The sequence below is a fragment of the Sebastes umbrosus genome, chromosome 8, assembly GCF_015220745.1.
Source record: "Sebastes umbrosus isolate fSebUmb1 chromosome 8, fSebUmb1.pri, whole genome shotgun sequence".
NCBI classification, from domain to species: domain Eukaryota; kingdom Metazoa; phylum Chordata; class Actinopteri; order Perciformes; family Sebastidae; genus Sebastes; species Sebastes umbrosus.
In genome coordinates, this window is record NC_051276.1 from 7481981 (window position 1) to 7504857 (window position 22877).

General features: G+C 41.2%; 1 protein-coding gene across 1 annotated transcript in view; it reads left to right on the forward strand.

Annotated features, from left to right (window-relative positions):
• The window catches only part of LOC119493512 (protein crumbs homolog 1-like), a 33916-nt gene extending 11309 nt beyond the window's left edge, over nt 1-22607 (forward strand). The window contains exons 4-13 of the mRNA XM_037778874.1: nt 1045-1184; nt 3066-3248; nt 3363-3476; nt 8585-9541; nt 11588-12132; nt 13710-13875; nt 14771-15632; nt 17054-17170; nt 17353-17479; nt 18814-22607. Of these exons, the coding sequence (XP_037634802.1) occupies nt 1045-1184; nt 3066-3248; nt 3363-3476; nt 8585-9541; nt 11588-12132; nt 13710-13875; nt 14771-15632; nt 17054-17170; nt 17353-17479; nt 18814-19035 (3433 nt within the window). The 3' untranslated portion in view covers nt 19036-22607. The remainder of the gene's footprint in view (nt 1-1044; nt 1185-3065; nt 3249-3362; nt 3477-8584; nt 9542-11587; nt 12133-13709; nt 13876-14770; nt 15633-17053; nt 17171-17352; nt 17480-18813) is intronic.
• Nucleotides 22608-22877: the final 270 nt, after the last annotated feature.

The following is a 22877-nucleotide window of genomic DNA, read 5'->3' on the forward strand; positions in this document are numbered from 1 at the left end:
AATGAATACATTGGTACCAACCATGTCATACCAGCTTGTCGGGAAGGAGGATAAATAACGCTCCAAACTCACACAAAATTTTGTCTGGCAAAACCAGCATGGCCATTTTCAAAGGGGTCCCTTGACCTCTGACCTCATGATATGTGAATGAAAATGGTTTCTATGGGTACCCACGAGTCTCCCCTTTACAGACATGCCCACTTTATGATAATCACATGCAGTTTTGGGCAAGTCATAGTCAAGTCAGCACACTGACACACTGACAGCTGTTTTTGCCTGTTGGGCTTAAGTTTCCCATGTTATGATTTGAGCATATTTTTATGCTAAATGCAGTACCTGTGAGGGTTTCTGGACAATATTTGTCATTGTTTTTGGTTGTTAATTAATTTCCAATAATAAATATATACATACATTTGCATAAAGCAAGTGTATTTGTCCACTCCCATGTTGATAAGAGTATTAAATACTTGACAAATCTCCCTTCAAGGTACATTTTGAACATATAAAACATATGCGATTAATTAGCGATTAATTGCAATTACGGACAATCATGCGATTAATTGCGATTAAATATTTTAATCAATTGACAGCCTTAGTTGATATTTGATGCCCTGGGAATGAGAACGGGCAGGAATAACACACCCTTGTTCATTTCAATACACTCAGGGGGTTTGTTACTACTTGGTCTGGTATGAGCAGTAACTTATGATTGCTAATGTTAGCAAAGTTTAGGTTGATAATGTTGTGTACATGAACTGACATTACATTATTATCTCTTCTCTGTTTGTTTACTGTTGTATCATGTCACAGATGAACATTTTAATGGTTTTACATAGTAAAACAAAATAACCCACCACACCTCACCAAGAGACATATTTGTTGTTTCCTGCTTGTGATGCCATTCCACTTGCTCTTAGTCAGGTCACCTAATCCTGTAATTGCCACTTGTGGCCACAATGGCTGCTGATCACCAAGATTAAATATCCTTGCAATCCATTTTTATCAACTTTACATTCCATTTGTCTTTATATGTCCTTCCTCCAGCTATGAGTGTGACTGTGAAGGAACAGGCTTTGTAGGCGACCACTGTGAAGAGGATATTCCTGAGTGTGCCTCTGACCCCTGTCAGCATGGGGCCACTTGTTCGGAGCTGATCAACCAGTACGACTGCCTCTGCTGGCCAGGTACACATGCATTACTCTTCTCTGGGCACCAACTCTACACCTGTTAAAACCAATTCTCAAACATTGAAGCAGTCACATGTTAACCCTCTGCTTTGTTATATAGCTATTACACTGAACATAAGATAACTGAAATCATAAAAGAATATGCATGTTGAAATTTTTTAAGGTATGATATGCAACACTTTCACATAAAATAATGTATAGACTTATACAAAAATAATCCTTCTCATCACTTATGCTATTACCCACTAAAAGTGTGTGGTGGTGTCTGTATCCACAGAGACCCTGCCTCTGCCTGTGTTTTATTTTTTTTGTTTTGGAGCGGCGCTTTGGCTGCATTCATTCAAAATCCGTCAATATGGCACCTTCCCGCAGGGTTGTGCGGAGGTGTGTGTGTGTGTTTATTTGTGCTTTACAACATAACCGCAGTGCAACAATCAGAAAATACCGTTTTATTTCTCAGATTCACTGCTTCGTCCTTGCTAACGCCGCTCCCTCTCTTCATTCACTCTCTAGCTCACTTGACCAATGCTGCTCTCTCTCTCTCTTTCGGCCCATTGAGCCGGGAGGAGGAGCCAACTTTTAATGCTGTGTATTTACAAACACCAATGTAATGATGCCTTCATATTATACCTTTAAGAAAAAGACAAAAAAACTACCAAGAAGCTCACAGACATAAAAAGTGTGCTCAGGCTGGAGGTTTCCCACACATAAATCAAACTGAACAAAGGATGATCTGATGTTTGATTTTAGAGGCAGGAGGGGGCTAAAGAGCAGGGCTGTGCTTTGCAGCATTTATGGGAGAGCTATATAAAAAACAGCAGACTTAAATCCGTCAGGGCTGTGACGAATTATGAAAAGTGATGCATGAGCACACTGCGACAGAGAGAGATGCAGACGTCAGCGGTCTTTATCTGATTTTTGCTGTTACTGTGTTTTGTTAGTGTGTGTGCGCGAGTGTTGTTGTATGCATGTCCCAAAATTACCTTGTACAGATTTCACGGGTGGATTTAAAGACTGAAAGAACAGGTTCAGATCAGATCATATTATGTATAGTATAGATATTAGTCACTGTAATACTGTCCACACTGGCTATAAGCAATTATGATCAAGCCCTTGTGCAACAAAATCCACAGTCCTTGTTAGTCTTGCCAACTATTATCAATGGAAGGTAGCTAAAGCATGCTTGGAAAGTCACAAGATGACTTCACATGCTAAAGTGCACATCAGTGCCAAAGAGTAGCTTTTAAGAGGCTCTTAAACGTCACCAAATTTAGCTAGAAATTGTTAAGTTGATACAAAAATGCATTCCAAAGTTCAACTGAAGCAAAGACTTCAGCAGTCTGAGGTAGTCAAATCCCTCTTTGAGTTTCTGTGAACAGCATTTCCAGCTGCAGACGGAGGGATACGTCCTGGTAGTTAAAAGACAAAATGTAAATTTTACAGCTTGCTTTATTCAGACAAATCTGACATCTGAGGTGTTTATGCAGCCCGTGTTTGTTCGATTCAAATGGCCAATGCAGCTAACGGTAAATGGTAAATGGACTTGCATTTATACAGCGACTTTCTAGTCTTCAGACCACTCAGAGCGCCTTACACTACATGTCAGCATTCACCCATTCACACACACATTCATGCAGAGGCTGCCATGCAAGGTGCCAACCTGCCCATCAAGATCTAATCTAGATAGTCATTCACACAGCGATGCCACAGCCTTCGGGAGCAATTTGGGGTTAAGTATCTTGCTCAAGGACACTTCGACATGTGGACTGGAGGAGCTGGGGATCGAACCTTCCGATTGGTGGGATCACTTCATGGCCTGTATGGATAAAAGAAATGATGTGTATTTGTGTTTATGTGTGCATGTGCGTGTGTGTCCAGGTTACGAGGGAGAAAACTGTCAGCTGGATATAGATGAGTGTGAGCAGCATCCCTGCAAGAACGGCGAGTGCTTCCAGCGCTCAGATATCGTGAACTACGGAATGCTGCCTGAATTCAGCAAAGCCAATTTCAGCTACGAAGAGGCAGCTGGGTTCATCTGTCGCTGTATGCCAGGATTCACTGGTAAGCCTGTTCACAACATAAACCCTTTAGTTTTTATAAGTATATTGCCTTATTAACTCACAATGAAGTGATGAGGACACAGATATGAATCTCATGAACATGTTCCGTTGGCAGGAGACAACTGCTCAGTCAATGTGGACGAGTGTGAGTCTGCTCCGTGTCAGCACGGAGGAACCTGTGAGGATCTGGTCAACTCTTATCAATGTGTGTGTCCAGACGGCTTCACAGGTAGGAGAAACCTCTTATCTGCTCTTCTACTGTTATCTCCTTACCTCTTCTACTGTTATCTCCTAACAACGGAGATAAAACTGAGCTGCTCTTCCTCCAGAGGCACCCCACAGATTAGTGTCCTGTCCCCGTTACTGTTAATCCTCACTGATTGCAGAAGTCAGAACACGCAAAGGCACTTCCTGAAATTACAGTTCCTGCATGTGCTTGTGGTCAGTGAACTTTTCGCCCACAGATGTGAAGCTGACTTACAGAGGCTGAACATTATTACAACTCAAGACGGCTGTCGACTTCAGACGAACATTAGATTGTTAAAATGTTGTTAAAATTCAATTCAATTCAATTTATTTTCATGTAACATCAAATCATAACAGAAGCTATCTCTGATAATAAGGTGTTGCAATAATCTAGTCTAGAAGTAAGAAATGCATGGACTAATTTTTCGGCATCGTTTTCAGACAGGATGTGCCTGATTTTTGCAATGTTACGTAGGTGAAAGAAGGCAGTCCTTGAAGTTTGTTTTATGTGGGAGTTACAGGACATATCCTGATCAAAGATAACTCTTTGATCGATATTCTTTACGCTGGAGCTGGAGTCCAGGGCAATGCCATCTAGAGTAACTTTATCATTAGATAATTTGTTTCGAAGGTGTTTGGGTATAAGTACAGTAAATTTTGTCAGAGTTTAACATAAGGAAATTGCAGGTAATCCAGGTTTTTATGTCCTTAAGGCATGCTTGAAGTTTAGCTAACTGGTTGGTTTTGTCTGGCTTGATCGATAGATATAATTGGGTATCATCTGCATAACAATGAAAGGTGAATAGAATTGGTCCAAGCACGGAATCATGTGGAATTGTGCATCCATTCATTACGCTACAGATCTAACTCCATAATGGTAAGTGTACATTGGTATATTGATGAAACTGGGCTTTGACTTGAATACTGAGGCAATAAAAGAAAGGGGAACAAAATGAAAAATGTGTCCTGACACCACTTGGTACTAATTCTAAGCAGGGCTTGAGTCTGTTGTTGTCTTTCACGCTGGACAAGTGACAAATGAAAGGAAAACTCAAATGAGTCAGTAAACATACTAAAAATAGTGTGTTGTTGATGTACTATTATCTCCTAATGTAATGCACAAAGGATTGGAAGGGGCTTCTCAAAGATGGAAAATGTAAATTAATTGAAGGTGAGACAGCTACAGAAAGATATATGACATATAAAATATAAGTATGAAGCTGCCTGGTAAAATCAGTAGTAGTGAGCAGCAGCCCTCCTTGTCAAATGTCCATTTTTGCGAACCCAGATTGCAGAAACACTTACCACTTACAAACCCCCACTAGGGTTCCTGGAAATGTTTCCAAACGTTTCTGTTAATTCCATTAGAGCTGAAGCGATTAGTCAATTAACAGAACTTTCATCAACAACAATCTGTTGACTTATTTTTTAGGGCATTTATTCCTTTATTGGCAGACATTTTATCAACTAATTCATCAATCAATTAATCAGATAAATCAATAATGGAAATAAGGGGTAGTTACAGCTCTACATTCCATGCACAATAAACATGCTAAATTCAAATACCAGTATATTAGAAACTGCTTTTCTTTCCTCACAACTACATCTTGTTTTATTTTGTTGGACTTTTTTTTTTAATCACATGGACTTCTATTTATTGCATGTTGTAGTGTATTGTTATCAGACTAGATTAGATTAAACTCTGAAATTTGTCATGTGTCACAAGCCAACTGTCTTTTACAGTAAAGACAAGTACTTGGGTAATCATTGTGTTTGTGCTGGTCTGCCTCACTGCAAACTCCCTGTGGAGGACAAGAAAGATCTTAAGTGAACTCAATAGAAGCCATTGTCGACAGATAACCTTCACACCAGGTCTCAGAATCTACTCGGCCAAACAATAAAGGGTTAATCCTCCCTCTGCTGATCATTCCTCATGGCCAGCCAAGGTATTAATTCCTCATTAAAGGAGATTTGTCACCGCATCACTCAAAACAGGAGGAAACGCACCAAAAACTGACCTTGAAACGCACAGTCTGGATTTAGAAGTGAGGAATTCAGCCAGACGCTCCCATCAACAAAACGAGAGGCTAATTTAATTTGCTAACGGTATTATGGCCAATGGACGTGGAGGCCACGACAGAGCAGAAGATAGGAGGGGATGAGAGGGGCATATGGTATGGAGGAGCAGAAAACAACAAAGCCAATAAAAGGTGCCATATGTCAGGCGCCCACCTTGGGTATTAAACGGGGGTCTCCTATGAAATTTGTCATGGGGAGGGGAGATTACAGCAAAGCTGCTTAGGAGCCTAATTAAAGCCTGATGAAAAAAAAGACGATGCAAAACATTGTGGACAAAACAAGGGCCTTTTTCCAAATGATCTGCACTTCATTTTTCCGGTATGCTCCACTGTAAACATATCACTCTTGTGCAACAGCAAGCACAGATAGAGGAAAACTCAGTGTGGCTCAAGAATATGATCCTATTAACTTTTGTATGGCACGTGTGCAAGAGGTTGACTTTCCACGTGCATGAGGTGGTCGTCACTTTAACTGGCTGTTAAGCCGTTAGAGATGAACCCTACTTGTGCCCTCCTCATTGTACTTGGACCGTGCTTATAGAGTTAGCAGCTAGAGTTTTTGAAGGATGATCATGTCATCATGCAGCAACAGGTGTATGCTTTTAAAGCTTGTTTTAATCTAACAGATCACATGACAAAAACAAACAAACTGTATCATTTATATACTATACAGATTTCCAGCTCTTAGCTCTTTTTTTATGCCAAAGTATCAACTCCATAATTGCTGATGCATGTGCTGGCTCAATATCACCGGATACTGTGAGGGAGTACTGCATAATGCTAATATTGACAAAGATGATGTCTGAGATGAATTAAAGAATTATAGAATACATGTAGCAAATCATGAGGTTAATCTCAGATTTTTTTTCAGAATTACTGTTCAACAACTGAATAAGTAACTACGTAAACTACAAGTACATCAAAATTGTACTTCAGTAAAGTACTTGAGTAAATGTAGGCCTACTTTGTTAAATTCCACCACTGAAAATCAGGGTTTATGCTGTTAAAAATAGGAAAATAATAACAACCGAGGGACGGCAAACATTATTGAAGTTCCAGTAACTCCTTTAAGTCTGAGAAACATATAGTGCAAACCATGGCCTAATCAAAGAAACCTTCAGTGTACTTCAGTGGCATATGTTTTTGTGAAGGAAGTGCCATCTCAGGATGGGGGAGGGAGACACCCAGTGGCTGGGATCCGCCTGCCATTCAGCTGGAACTAAACTGGGAGGGGAAATTCTAGGTGGCTGTAAGGAAACATATAATCCAAACATAACATTTTTAATTAACTTTTATCCCACACAGCCCCTTTCCCGACAACCCCTGGTGAGCATATAAGAAAAAATGAAATTTTTACCATAAAATTGGATTTTAAAAAATGGCGATAATTCAACATTTAGTAGGTGACATAAAGTCAAAATCTGACTGCAAGGGGTGAAAGTCAGAATAGGAATTCTGAGACTTAAATGTCAATACTATTTAGACAGTATTTGGCTTTTGTAATTCAGAATTCTGAGAAAAAGTGAGGATTGCAAGGATTTTAAAATTTAAAATTAAATTTAAATTAAAATTAAAATTTAAAATCTCAAAATTGACTGATTATTCATACTTAAATCCAAGCATGATTTTTTTCTCCACTGGCACTAATCCAGTAACAACAGAGCATACTCTCACATACTAGTGTTGAATCTAATATATTGTCTTAGAATTAGTTCAGGTTCAAGTCTTTCCATTGGCAATAAAACTAATGTGATGTAATTTTGGATGAGACAGACTAGCTGCTATATGCAAACATTAATAAAAGATCAGAATGGGCTTCATGTATCGGTCCAGCCGGGACTCAGCCCCGAGACCTTGAACCTGCAGCACCTCCTGCAGGTTCATTCTAGCGGCTCCTGCCGCTAGTGGGCATCCACAAGCCAGCCCATGGAGCAGGGAGGGGATGCAGCACTGCATTCCTCTTGTCAAACAGTGACAGGAGCCAGCTGGAGGCTGGAGGCTTACTGCTCTGCTAGGGCTGGGCTGCAGACAGGAGAGGAGCAGGGGGGTGTGAGGGAGGGATTCAGGGAGGGAGAAAGAGAGGGAGGAAAGAAAAGGTGGGTAGTGCTGCCGTGTAATCACTTCTGCCTGTCTGTCTGGTACAGAGTGGAGGAGTGGAGGCACTTCTGCTTTGTAAGCTAGAGAGAGAGAAAGAGAGAGAGAGAGAGAGAGAGAGAGAGAGAGAGAGAGAGAGAGAGAGAAAGAGAGAGAGAGAGCCTGGTTGTGTCACTTCTGTCATCCAGCAGTGTGAGGAGTGTGTTGGCTGTTGACTCAGTGGATCATGGGGGTAAGCAGGTTGATGCTGCTGCTGCTGCTGTGCTGCTGCTGTGGGCTCTGGTGGCTGACAGGTACAGTATGGTACAGCATTTTAATGCTACATTAACAAAGAAGAAAGTTGCGTGCTTGTGTATGAGGGCGGAGTCTTGGCACAGAGAGGACGAACAGCTTTAGGGTTCCTTGGGTGTAGAGTATTTTAAAGGCCTATGTTAATGCAAGTTGACTGCTGCAGCCAGGGCTTAATGTTGAATGCGGTTTGATTTGGTGGCTGTGACTACTGAAACCAGGCAGATAGACTGCAATTCTGTTTGTCTGACAAGCACATAGTGCATTATTTCAATGTCTAACTGATACAATCAGTATGACAGACACTGGTTTAATTGTATTAAGGAAATCTGTGCAAATGTAATTATCTTCTAATTGTGTAATTAACGTCTATTTCCTCCAGTCATTTCCTCATCTGCAAATGCAGATGAGGAAAATTAACCTGACTGTTCATCTGTATGCATGCACAATAAGCTCTGTGCATTTTGTATTGTTGTTTGATTGATTAACCAGATTTATGTGATTAAATTATAATTAAATATGTCTTCCACTGTAAACCATGTGAAGGGTGTGTTTTGTCTGCTAAGAAAGAGTTTTTATCCGCATTGTTAAAGTAAGTAGTAGCGCTAAACGTGAGTGTCTCTCCGTGCAGGTGTACACTGTGAGGTGGACATAAACGAGTGTGACAGCAATCCCTGCCAGAATGGCGCCACGTGCGAAGACGCTGCCAACTCCTATAGGTGTCACTGCCTCGTGCCAGAGCCCGGCCAGGAGCCTTGGGGTGGGCGAGACTGTGATGTCCGTCTGGTCGGCTGTCAACAGCACCAGTGTCAACACGAAGCAGGTTGCGTCCCAGTGCTGACCGATGATGGAGACCACGGTTACACCTGCCTGTGTCCGCCTGGCTGGACCGGAGAGCGCTGCAACACTTCCACCACCTTCTCCTTCAACTCAGAGGGCTACGTCCACATGCTGCTGCCTGTTTCCCAAAACAGGACGAAACGAGAGACTAAAGACCAAGACAATCACGGGCTCCACATGCAGCTCCGATTCAAGAGCACTCTGCCCGACATGGTGCTGTACTATCGGGGCACCATGGAGCACTTTTTCTCCTTGGAGCTCGTTGGGGGCTCCCTTCAGGCCAGGGTGAAGTCAGGGAAGGTACTGCAGGTCATTTACCCTGGCCGAGTCAATGATGGGGAATGGCACCAGGCCACTGTGACCATGGATGAGAGGCTTGTTCTGGTTGTAAAAGGACCCGGCTGTGAGAAGGAGTGCCTGGTGAAAAATGAGGGCTACAACCATCTGATCTTCCTCCAGCCTGGCTCCTTTCAACAGCTGTATGTCGGAGGGGCACCGCGGGAATATTTAGCCCATACGTCTAGTGGAAGTGGGTTCATTGGCTGCATGGAAGACCTTCAAGTTGACCACAAGGTGCTTCTGCCTCAGGACCTCATCAGAGAGGAGAACCAGGGCTTGGAAATAGGATGCAGCAAAAAAGATTGGTGTCAAGCAGACCCATGCATGCAACGTGGGAAGTGTGTGGACATGTGGGTTCGTCCCAGCTGTCAGTGTCATCGGCCCTACTATGGAGAAAGCTGTGAGAAAGGTGAGAAAACTTCCGATATACCTTACAGGTTTGCAGAAGTGTGCTAGACATTTAAAGGAAAAACAACACTACTTATGGACCGCTGAATAGATTACTTTGTGGCTAGCAATCAGAGCAGGGGTCTCCAAGACTATGTGTAGGAGGAACTGTTGGAACACTTAAGATAAGCACAGATTCACTCAAAGTGACGGTCGTGTTTTTGGGGTGAGGGTATGGGGCTTCTTTACCTCGTATAGCTCTTACTGGGGATGCTATCATGCCAAATCACAGAGTTTGGTGCAAACATAATAATAATTAAAGGAAGGGAAAACCATACCAATGAAACAGGAACTCTCTGCTGAGTGATATGACACTTCCCTCAAGACTCTACGACAAATCAATCAATCAATCAAGCTTTATTTATATAGCACCTTTCAAACAAGTCAAATACAATTCAAAGTGCTGTACAGATGATTGACAAAAATGTAGAATGTTAAAAATGAATTTAGAGACTAATGCACAACAAAACAATCAATATAAAAGTTCATTGAATAAAAAAGCAATACAAGATGGGTATTTAAGATAATAAAAGATAAATAAAATACAAGGAAATAAAAATAACAATAAAAATAAATAAATAAAAATTACAAAACTACACAAAATAAGCAGATTGTATTAAAATAATGACATTTTAATAAAATAGAATAAAAGAGATAAGGATCAGCAATAAAATGTTGATTAAACAAAATATGGTAAAATAAACACTATAATGATGATGATAAATAAAATAAGTATCAACAATAAAACCTTAAAATTATAAAATTATAAAAAACTACATAAAAGCCAGACTAAATAGATGGGTTTTTAGTTTACATTTAAAAATATCAATATTTTCATCTCCTCTCAGTTCCTCTGGAAGGTTGTTCCAGCGACTGGGAGCGTAAAGGCTGAAAACAACATCACCAGATGTTTCTGTTCTGCTTTAAGGAACAACTAAAAGAACCGGAGGATCTGAGAGTCCTTCCTAGTTCATAAACCAAAAGCATTTCTGCAAGGTAGTCTGGTGCAAGGCCATGTAGTGCCTTATCAACTAATAAAATAATTTTAAAATCAATACCAAAACTAACAGGTAACCAGTGTAAAGACTTTAAGCATAATGTGTGCTCTCCTTTTGGTCTTAGTCAGCGCTCGTGCAGTAGAGTTTTGAATTAATTGTAGCTGATTTAATGTATACTGGTAGACCAGAAAGGAGAGCATTACAATAGTCAAGCCTGCTAGTTATAAAAGCGTGCATCAGTCTCTCTGTGTTGCTCAGAGAGATGGTTCATGAGTTATGAAAGGGGGTGGGGATAGCCATACCAATGAAACAGGAACTCTATGCTGAGTGCAAAGGCACCTCCCACAAGACTCTACGACAAACGGTTCATGAGTTATGAAAGGGAGCGTGGCTAATGTGTAGGGGGTGGGGAAAGCCATACAGTCATATAGTAAACACGTGGATAACGTTGTGAATTTAAACTAAAGCACTTAGGTTTAGGCAACAAATCCACTTAATTAGGTTTAGGAAAAAAGATTGTGGTTTGGGTGAAAATTACTATTTTGGAAAAGTGAAAGTGAAACTTAACGTTGTGAACACAAATACAAAAAACACATTGTCGGTTTCATATGGGACATGAACAGCTCCCTGGGTGAAAGTCCTGTGTTTGTTTGGCCCGTACACCACCAATCCCACCTGCCCTAGTATGTGGGGTTTTTATACTACGTCACCAGTGTGGTGACTGGAGCACTTTCTCTGAGCATCTAATATTGATGCCGATGGGTTTACATTGTAGTTGAAAGTCTGGTGCGTCTCATACAGACACTAAAGGGTGCTTTGCGCGTCAGTATCACATGCCGAGGGCCGTTAAAAAGCATTGTTATTTAACGCCCTGGGACTGAGAACGAGCTAGTAAAACTGTAGTGCTTCTTCAAGTATACCAAAATAAAGCATTGCTGATACAGGTGTAGCATGTGCCAGTGTGTGGGGGTAAGATACTGACAACTTTGTGCTTCCCATCCCCACCTCAGAGTATCCGTCCTGGACCTTCGGCCATGAAAACACCACCAGCTACATCGGCTTCAACATCTCAGAAACTCACGGAGAAAACTTCACTATCTCTTTTTTATTGCGCTCCCTCAAACACAACGGTCTGCTCCTGCAGCTCCACCGAGACGGAAAGCCTTACCTGACGATCTATCTGAAGGAGGGCACTGTTGCTATTTACAGCCCTCACACCACACTGCTGTCAGAGGCCAAGTTCGTCACTGACGGCAACTACAATTTAGTGACTGTAAAAGTACAGTATGGCCATGTGGTCTTCCCCAAAGCAGGGAATCATCGCGCCTTAGGGAACGTGAGCGTGGAGGCAGGGGATGTGGCGTATGTGGGAGGGCTCCCTGCAGGCAACAGCATGAATGCCTGGGGTGGAAATGTCAAGGGCTGCCTGCAGGACATTCGGCTGGACCACAAGCATCTGACCACTGATCAAGATCATCTAGAGGAGGTGGAAGTTTACCAGGCAAGCACAGAGGAGAATGTGCTGCCAGGATGCCAAAGTGATGACACATGCAAGGTAAAAGAGAAACATGTAGTCTGCTGTATGATTATTTATGGAGTACAATTATGAATCTTTAAATCTAACTATTTTTTACACTACTAAACTCTATTGCCACAACTAAATTCTATTTCATTTCAAGGTCCCTTGTTAATCCCAAACAACATTTGGACATCTGCTAAACTACTGCTCAGTTGTCATTACAACTACCTCTGTTATTTCTCCTGCTATTCTGTTATTCCTGCTTCTTCTACAGTACAGGCACTACAGCTACTATTAAAGGTCCCATATTATGCAAATGTTCAGGTTCATACTTGTGTTTTTCGTGTTTCTACTAGAACATGTTTACATGCTGTAATGTTAAAAAAACACTTTATTTTCCTCATACTGTCGGCCTGAATATACCTGTATTTACCCTCTGTCTGAAAAGGTCCGTTTTAGCGCATTTCAACGGAATTGCAACAGAATTGCATTGCTAGGCAACAGCTTGGTCCATGTGTACTTCCTGTCAGCTGATGTCATTCACATACTCTGCAACCAGGAATAAACTGGGACACATTTAGAATGTTTACGTTTAAAATTGTGTAAAGGGTCTAAATATTGTATATTTGTGACATCACGAATGAGCAGAAATCCTGACAGCTTGTTTCAAATGCAGAGTTTCTGAATATGGGCTGTGTGTATTTCCCTGTGGATTGAGTGTTTCGATACTTTCACAGTATTTATATAGAACTTAAGCCTGCTTTATAATAAAAAAACATGAAAATCTCACTTTTTTATAATATGGGACCTTTAATGCTACTGTAAAACTAATAAAGAGATAGTTAATGCACATTTATATGGAATCAGCATAATGTGCTGCATTAGGAATACTTATGTATTAGGCTTGGACTTTATAGAAGTAATGGGTTGTACAGTAATAAGTCTTGAGCTACGCTAGTTCCCACAGTGAGGCTGTAATGCATATATATTTTTACCACTATTGGGGGAAATGCTGTAGGTACAGTAATGTTTGGCCTGATAAACCACGTTGTTACCTAAATCAATCAGGATTTGCTCATCAGTTAAAGCTGTTGGCATCAGTCGTTCTTTGAAATAACACTAACACAATAAAGTCAGCATGTTAATATACAACTACTTGATGTTAACATGCTATGTTAGCATTACAGTAAAATGTAGCTCAGGCTAATGGGACATAGTGGTGGACTGACACACTGATCAACCAACATTGCCATCTCTAGAGCCGCTACAGCGTGGCTACATTGTGCACACCCAACATATAGAGATTGACAAAACTGTCTGGCTAATATCCAGTTTTACTGAAAAGCCCCAGATAAACACTATTATATTTTGCCAGTGTGTAGCTCTAACACCAAAAACCCATGCTAATTGTGTCGGTGCCTTGCAGTGCTGTCTGATAGCTGGGCTGTACTGTATTGCCTCAACCCTATTAGCATTGATCTGGTTGTGAGTCCCTTTGATCTGTAAGTTACCGCTCAATCCTCTCTGCGGCTTTTACCTCTGCCCGTCGCATCAGGTGAGAGATTTTACAAAGTGATCGTCTAATCCACCCATCTGTGTTTGTCTGTGCACAGGATCAGCCCTGTTTCAACGGCGGACGGTGCCAGGTTACCTGGAACGACTTTGAGTGCAACTGTTCCATGAAGTACTCCGGCAGACTGTGCGAGACACGTTTGTGGTGCGTCGACAACCCTTGTTTTCACGGAGTGCGCTGTGTGGACCTACAGGATGGCTATGAGTGTGAGTAATCCTTTGACAGTGATTATCACTGTTTTTATCAAGGCAGGGCAAGTTAGGTCAGGGTCATGTTTATTTGTTTAGCTCTTAGTTTCTTAATTAGACTTACAGTCTATCTGAAGGGCCGTTTAAGGACACCCTGCCAACCTTAGACCCTAACTGACATCAATGGAAAAACTCCTTAGTTCAAGAGAGGGAAGAAACTCCACAACCTCAAGAGTCTGACTGCAAGAAGTCAAGAAGATTATCCTACGACATACTGAAATACAGAAACAACAAATATATAGTTTATGGTTGATTCTTTTTCTTAGTAGCAGAAATGAAATGGGAACAGGAAGCAACAGAGATACATGGGAAATATGACAACTGATTTTATAAAGGAAAATAAGTTTACTTATTGCTCATGATAATGATCATGATCACCCATCATGTGTGACTGCAATATTCTGTTACATTAATGCCTATTTCTCGCCCCACATGTTTTCAGAGACATATTTTAGTGTACTGTTTAGCTGTAAAATGAAAAAAGTTTGTGACCTGGCTGCCCCTTTAATTGTGATACCTTAACCCTGTTTCCACCAAGTAATTTTATTCCCGGGACTACTTTTTAAGGAACTAAAAGGTTCCTCCAGCCCATTGTTGTCTCTGTCTTTCCATAATGGTCTAAAAACCTGCAAATATTAGGCAAATTAGTCCGCTGAGGTATGAAAAAAGAAACGTGACATGGTACGAGGTCTGCTGGTGGTTGCAGATCAGTAGTTTTCCAATCAATGCATTTATCGTGTAACATATAGAAATTACTCTTAACATAGCCTATTAAGTTTTGAATCGGCATGTGACTTGTACAAGTTCTTGATTTGAGAAACTTTTCAAAACACATGATCTTCTGCTCCCACAGGTTTAACTGAAGCCATTTTTCAGGACAACGCTCTTCAGTATGTCGCCAACGGTTCTCTGCTGAGCCCTGTAACCAACTTCACCATGGATATACGGACGCGGGACGACAACGGGATCTTGTTGCGGGCCGTGAGCAGATCCGAGGTCTTCTGCCTGGGTCTGCTCAACTCCTCCCTACTGGTCAAACTGGACAGCGGGTCGACTGCGGAGCTGCTGGCCTTCACGAGTGACAGGGCCATCGCAGATGGAGCGTGGCATCGAATCCAGTTGGCCATGGTCAATCCCACGCAGTTAGCGTCCCGCTGGCGCCTCACAGTCGATGGGCAGAGAGTGGGCGGCAGCTTCGCCGTTGGCGGCAACCTCGACTTCCTCAATGACACCAAAATCGTGCTGGCTGAGACATACACTGGATGTTTAGGAGAAGTGAGAGTGGGTGGAGTCTACCTACCACTCATAAATGTACCAGACGCCCCTCAGAGGAGCCGGTTCTCCAGGTTGGGTGGGCACGAGCCAATCATAGGATGCCGAGGTGCGCCGATTTGCGATTCCCAGCCCTGCCTCAACCAGGGTGAATGTCAGGACCAGTTTAATGAGTTTAACTGCAGCTGCAGCGCAGGATGGGAGGGGGAACTGTGTGAGATGGAGGTCAATGAATGTTCCACAAGTCCCTGTGTCCAAGGTACATGTAAAGACCTTCTGGCAGACTACCAGTGCGACTGTGAGCCCGGATACACGGGGAAAAACTGTCAGGACGAGGTGGATAACTGTCAGGAGTTCAAGTGTGTGAATGGAGGAACGTGCATGGACATGGTGGAAACTCACACGTGTTCATGTCCTCGTGGCTACGTGGGCAAACGCTGCCAGTGAGTACAGACTTTCTCTACAGTACATTTTAGGCTTTTTAGCTTTTGCTCGTATTCATGAGAATTAACCATGAGTGACCTGATTATGCTACAGTGTAATGACATCGTTGTAGGCGGAAAATAAATCCTTTCTAGTATTTATTTATTGGTTTATTTGATAGGGACAGTGAATGTTAATAAACATCCGTATAAAGATACAAGATGGAAACATGCCAGAGTTAGCAAGAATTATAATTTATGTTAGTATTTGGCTCGTAGGGAGTTTATTCAGGAGTTGGTTTAACACTGAATTTTGATAGGAACAAAACAGCTTTCGTTTGGCTTTTAGAGGAATCAAAGGATACAATATTGAACTAGACAAGTGTGCACTTCCCCCCCTAACGATAATGGTTAATGATCGGTCAATGAGTGTCGGCTATCGGTCAGAAAAAAAAAATCCATCCCTATACTCTTTTTTTTTCACCGTAGTTTTAGACAGCTCATCTGTAACATCCCTCAAAGCCGAGACACAGTGCGGGGTGTTCTTTCTCAGCCACACGCCGGCTACAGTGTTCACAAACGGACACAGCCTCACGCCACCGGCTCTGTCCGCTTATGTCAGCGTGACCGTGCCAGGCGCCCACTGCCTCCTTCACCGGAGGAGGTGGAGCGCTTTTTCCTCACCGCGGCGTTACGCCTCGCCTCAGCTAGCACGGTAGCAGGAGGGCAGCGTCACTGAAGCCTAGTCAGCACTTTTGCCGCTGTTAGCACCGTAAGCTCAGCTAGCACTGATCCACTCCTTGGCCCATGCTACACCCTTCCCCCAAGTTGTCATGAAAATTGGGCCGGTAGTTTTTGCGTAATCCTTGCCATTAAATTATATTATTACACGGCTGTGCTGAATACTTGATTGTGATTGGTCAATCACGGCGTTCTGCGTTCTGTAATTTCTTTACTACAGACCGTTGCTATGTATAACAGACCGTTGCTATGTATAACAGACCGTTGCTATGTATAACAGACTGTTGCTATGGGCGCAGTTCTGATGTCGGACTTTGGTGGACCGTTTTTGCGTGAAAATATTGATTTCTTAAGTAAGTAGCCGTGTAATAAGCGGGATAATGTACAGCTAGCGGGTCATTATTGTGAAAGAATCCCATTCAGGGCGATGAGAGACCCCGATGCGAGCAGCATCGCCCTGTTGGGGATTCTTTCACAACAATGACCGGCTCGCTGTACATTGTCCCTTACTTAGTAAATTACATACATACTCAAGTTCAAATAAAGGTGGAAGCCAAAATCAGTATTATATGATTGTGGGATTAATTCTGAAGTTCTCAGTTCCACCTACACTTCTTTTGGGTTGTAATTAAAGGTCATATATATGTATGACTACAAAATCATACATTAGAGTGTAATGAGTATGTGTGTGTGTCCAATAGGTGGCGTTTCCCTCCGGTGGCATGCGATGCGAACACAGAGTGTCTTAATGGAGGAGTTTGTATAGGAGGTGACTCTGGAGGAAACTGCACCTGCAAGCCGGGATACACTGGTGCCAGGTGAGAGCAGTACACTGCACATTCCTCACCACACACCTGCGGCTCAGGAGAAAGTGTGTCTGAACCACATCCAAGTGTTAAAGGTCAGGAGAGTGTGTGTGTGTATGTATGTGTGTGTGTGTGTGTGGGAGCCGCTGCTCTGTCAGTCAGCATTGTGTTAAAACCCTTCTGATGTGTTTCAGGTGTGAGACAGAAATAGACGAGTGTGAGTCCAGCCCCTGTCTCAATGGTGCCACCTGTCTGGACAGGCTCAACCACTTCCAGTGTGTGTGTGTGCTGGGTTTCAGCGGCACAGTGTGCGAGAGCAACGTAAGTGACAGACAGACCTTTTCGCTGACACTGGCTTTGAGTTAATTCATTTTCACAGCACATGTGCTATATTAGAACCTGAATCTTGTGTGATGGGTTTAAGATTGAAGTATACCCTTTAGCGGCCAACAGAAGCCATGATCTAGAAATAGGAAACAGCACAGACATGCAGTACATGAAGAGTATGCTTTAAAACACGAGGGACAGCAAAATAGCATTATAATTTATTCTCCTACTCCAGTGTAAACCTCTCCAAATGGGTAACAATTCAGGATTTCTAAAATAGCACTAATGGTTGTAGAGTTTTTCAAACATATACATGTAAGGGAAACATGTCAACTTTTAAATTCCAATTGATAGCTGGAAATCACTGAAATAAAGTTATAGTATTGTATAACTACTAAAAGTGAATAGGTTAGAATACTTTTTGAAAAGGGTTATATTATAATGGCAAATATAACACAATAAAGAAAACTAATATATAATTCAAATATTATTTTCTATGTGCTATTTTTATATTTAATTAATTTATTAATGTATCTATTTATTTATTTATTTTGTAAGGTTTCTATCTTACTGCTTGAATTATATTGTTGTAGTATTTATTACCTTTAATTTTAACTAATTAACTAAATTATTTAAAAAGAATATTTTTTTAATTATTTTTTTCTGTAACTTTACCTCTTGGGGTGGGAGGAAGGCTGGACCTGTTTCTGTGTGGGAGTGGGAAGCGATGTGTATGTGTGTATATATGTATGTACAAAATTAATGTTAAATGTAAGATATTATTTTTTGCATTATGGCACCATGGTTATGCTTTGTTATGTTAGTCATGGTATGTTTGAAAAAAAGGAATACAATTTTTTTTCCAAAAGGAAACTAATAGAAACAACAGGCATTACATACATATGTGAGTGTATTGGATACTGTTAAGTGAACATACAGTATATAATCTATATAATTGCAAAACAAATATTAAAAATAATTTAAATACTATATTATATGTATATATAATGAGAGTAAAAACATATCCAGTGCTATTTGTTCAGTTTAGTTCATCAGGAGGACCGCTGCAAAAGTCTGCTTGACCTCTGACTTTTGCTTCTGGACTAATATCAACAACATTAATATGTATAACTGCAGACACAGCGGCTCGTTAGAAAATGAGTTCAGTTGTTAATAAATGGATTTTCACGAACAGATTGTTTATTAACCATTAATAAACCCATTAGTTACAACTCATAAACATTTTCTAATGGCTGCCATATTAAAAATGGTACCAAAAATGGCATGGTCACGTATCATATATAACATTGTGTCCTGTCCTGTTGCAGAAATTGGAGCATATGGAGCGAATCCCCTGGCTGGTGGTGACCATCCCCCTGATCACCCTGTGTGTTTTACTGGGCATCCTGGCGGTGTTTTGCCTCATCATAACAGCACGGAAGAAGCGTCAGTCAGAGGGCACTTACAGCCCCAGCTCACAGGAGGTGGCAGGCGCCAGGCTGGAGATGGGCAGTGTCCTCAAAGTGCCCCCAGAGGAGAGGCTGATCTGAGGCCCGCAGCCCTGTCTCACAGCTTCGCATCCCGTTGATGTATTTATGTAAAGGGCAGACAGAACATATGCTCCGCAGTGTCACGCTGATGGGCCCTCCTGCCCTTACGAGGAAGCGAGCGATGGAGGATAAATCAATGACTGATCCTCCACCTGGGAAAACTACTGACGTTGAAGTCTGACAGATGGACAGGTAAAGACCACAGGCTGAGAAAGACAGTCTCCTGATTACTCAGGCTGTCCTGTTGGGGAGAGTGTGGTCAAAGAATGCTCTGACCATGGACGTCCCCTTGAAAAGTTCTGTCTTGAGCTTGATTCATGTGGGACCAAAATCCTGTGAGGACCACGTGTACTACAGAAAAGCCCCCAAAAGCTGTGGATATTAAAGAATGTATTCACACAGGCTGAAAACCACTGAAACTGAAACTGTCTGACTCCCTCCATACAGTCACGTAAGGGCAAATAATTCATCATTTATGGTTTAGCAAAGCAAAGCATTCAAAACCTTCCTCTGCAGATTCCACCGCTGATTCTGTTTTGCATGACCGAGGAAGAGGAATGTGTAGAGAGGGAGAAGAATACATTTGAAACCAATTCTGTCAAATTACAGAGTTTAAAATGGCATAATATTATAAAGGGCGGCCCTTTCTTCTTCAACATACTCATTGTAGTAGTACTACATTACATGTACAAGGGGGTGTCTGTTTTATTGTGACAGACACTAATTTAAATCCTGGCTTTATCTTGTTAGAGGTCCCTTGGTAATGCTAATCCTGCATGACTTCAACTCTTATGCCCTGATTTCCACTTTTTTCCCTCTACGTCCACAGTAAATGTGTTTCTTTTTTTGTCTGTTGGACAATTGGAAGCAGCAGTTGCAAAAATCCGTTGAAGAAGGAATGTATTTTTGATTCGAACCTCATGTTCTCCTTTGCTGAATCAGAAATTTTGAATTTGTTCAATACTGCCTTGAGCGCCGGTGATTTCAGGAGTAATTATTGTCCCATGGGATAGGAGCATTATTGAGTTTAAGGCAGTGCTCTTCTACCACGTGTCTGCAGGTTTTCATTTACTAAGTCACTGAGTCATTTCTCTAATATCTAAGCTGCTGCAGACTGTGAAAGATGCAGACATTTCACACGACGGAACGTGATTCGATAAACCCCCAACTGACTATGCGGATGGACATCACTGCAGCCTCTGCAGGAGTCAGAGACAGTTGAAGCTGTTGAATAACTTAATATTTGCTGTATTATATTGTCAATGTGCACTGTACAGGCTAACCACTCTGCCCATTCTTTGTCACTGTGTAAGTTCGCTGTGAATGTCTTTGTGTTGTGTATATAATGTTCTGCAAAAGTTCAAGTCACTGTATTTTCCTTTTTGTAATATTTTCAAGGGGAACCGTATTTAATTGTAGGAATCCTATTGCTGCGGTCTAAGGTGTCACATCAGTATTTGTGGACATACATCACTTTCTTCATGTGTCAGACAAAAAAGAGAATTTTGCAAAGAATGTCTACTTGAATTGTCGCTTATTTAAAGGAATAATTCAACATTTTTGGAATATGTATTCGCTTTACTTTCGAAGAGTGAGATGGGAAGATATAAAGTCAAAGTGTGGAGCTAGGGGCAGGATGTGGTTAGCCTATCTTAGCATAAATACCGGAAGCAAGGGGAAAAAGCTAGCCTGACTCTGTCCAAAATTCAAAAATACACCCACCAACGCCTCTGATGCTCACTGATTAACATGTTATATTTCAATTTTTTAATCCGTGCACAAACAGACATGTAAAAATGACAATTACACTGCAAAAAAAGGATTTTTAAGAAAGTAAAAAAAGCCTTGTTTCTAGGAAATTTTTCTTATTTTTTGCCTAAAAAGAAATAAAATCTTGACAAGCAAGTTTTGCATTAGAAAAGTAATCTAATTTTAAGAAAATATATCTAACTTTTTCTTAATAAGATATTAAAATCTTAATTAAGGTGTAAATTCTTAAATTAAGTAAAACAATCTTAAAGTCAGCTTAATCAAGAAAGCACAACACTCATTTTAAGTAAACATTTCTTACATAACAGTTTCTTTGCTTGGAATAAGCAAAATTCTGGCCTATTTTTCTAGTTTTAAGACACATTACAGTCTTAAAGTGTCTAGATTTATAGTCTAGTTTTAAGAATTCTAGCCAAGCAAAATTTGCTTACCCCATTGGCAGATTTTTTTGCTCAAAACAAGAAATTTGTTGAAATTTAAGAATATTTGGCTTATTTCTAGTAGGGCTGTTTTTGCAGTGTAGTAAGTGTTGGGTGAGTTAACAAAGAATGTAGGAGGGGTTACATGCTGAAACTACTTGGCAAACAACAGCTTTGTGCATTGCCAGGTTGCCAGGTTTGGTATTATCATGCCAGTAGAGACCTAAACTAAAACCTGTCTTCACCGATTGTTTCTGGGAACTCAAAATATCAAGTACAGCAGCTCAGCGTCTGATACCAAGGCACCGAGGCACCCTTTAACATCTGTTCTGTATGAGATGCACCAGGCTTTGAACTAACTCCAATTTAAACCCATCTGGTCAGAGCAACTGACGTAGCATGAAGAGCGAGGATGTCCACATAGGGTTGGTGGGGGCCGGAGGTTGTACCAACCTGTTCTCATTCCCGGGGCGTCAAATATCAACGATTTGTCACGGCCATCGACGTTCAATACCAATGCACAAAGGCACCCTTTAGCACCTGTGTGAGACATCCATTAACTACAATGTAAACCCATCCGTGGCAACAATAAACCCTCTGCCCAGTGCGTTAAGTTTCACTTTCATGTTACAATCAGCTGTCCATTCGTGTCCCGTGTTCACAACGTCCCATGTGAAACCAAGTCAATATTGACTTATTTGACTTTAGTTTTGTCAGAAAGGAAGCAAGTACATATATTTCCCCAAATGTTGAACTATTTCTTTAAGTTGTCTCATCAATAAAACATTGTCAAGTCACAATTTTATATACTATAATCGCATGCAGTTGCCTCAGACAAACCTGCATTCTAGTTTTAGGATATTTCACAAATACTTATCAGACTGCCCAAGAAAACCTAAAAGTAATGTAAATATTTCTTAATTTGAGTTCAGAATTCTTAAACTGAGAATTAGTCCTTAAACTCTGATGCCCTGTACTCACGTTTGTACTCCAGGAAGTCCCACTGCTCACTTGCCTTTCACTCGGTGCTCACTAGTGCTGTTAACTTTATTAAACCACTTAACCGGGATGCTTTTACAGGTAACTCAAGGTGCTGGTGTGATATTAGTTCAGACTGATGCACTGTGCTGTACCAGTTTCATGTTAATGGAAATCGAACATTTGTGAAAGGGAAGTGACATGCAAGTCACAGCTGAATATGATTAAGAAAGACACTGGCCATTACTATTGAATGTAGAGTTATATATTAAAGGGGTGATACGTAGGATTTTGATCATGATCTGTGGAGTTTTAGGTAAGGGTGGTATCAATGACAAACAACAGGTTTACTTTGACTTTATTTCATCTGACCTGGTACAACAGGCCCAATATTGCTGAAATGTGGCTGATTAGATACATTTTATAGCCAAAAGTATGTGGACATAGTGTTCACATACTTTTGTGTAATTTTGGTCTGAGGCTGATTTTCGGTGTTTGGTCCAGGCATCTTATTTCCAATGAAGGGGAATCTTAATGTTACAGCAGTTTGTGCCCATAAAGACATGCATTTTCCAGTTTGGTCACATACTTGTATGTATTGTATGTTGTATGCTGTTCTCCTGCTGTCATTATGACGTATCCTCAGATTCATTCAGATCCACGACATATTGACAC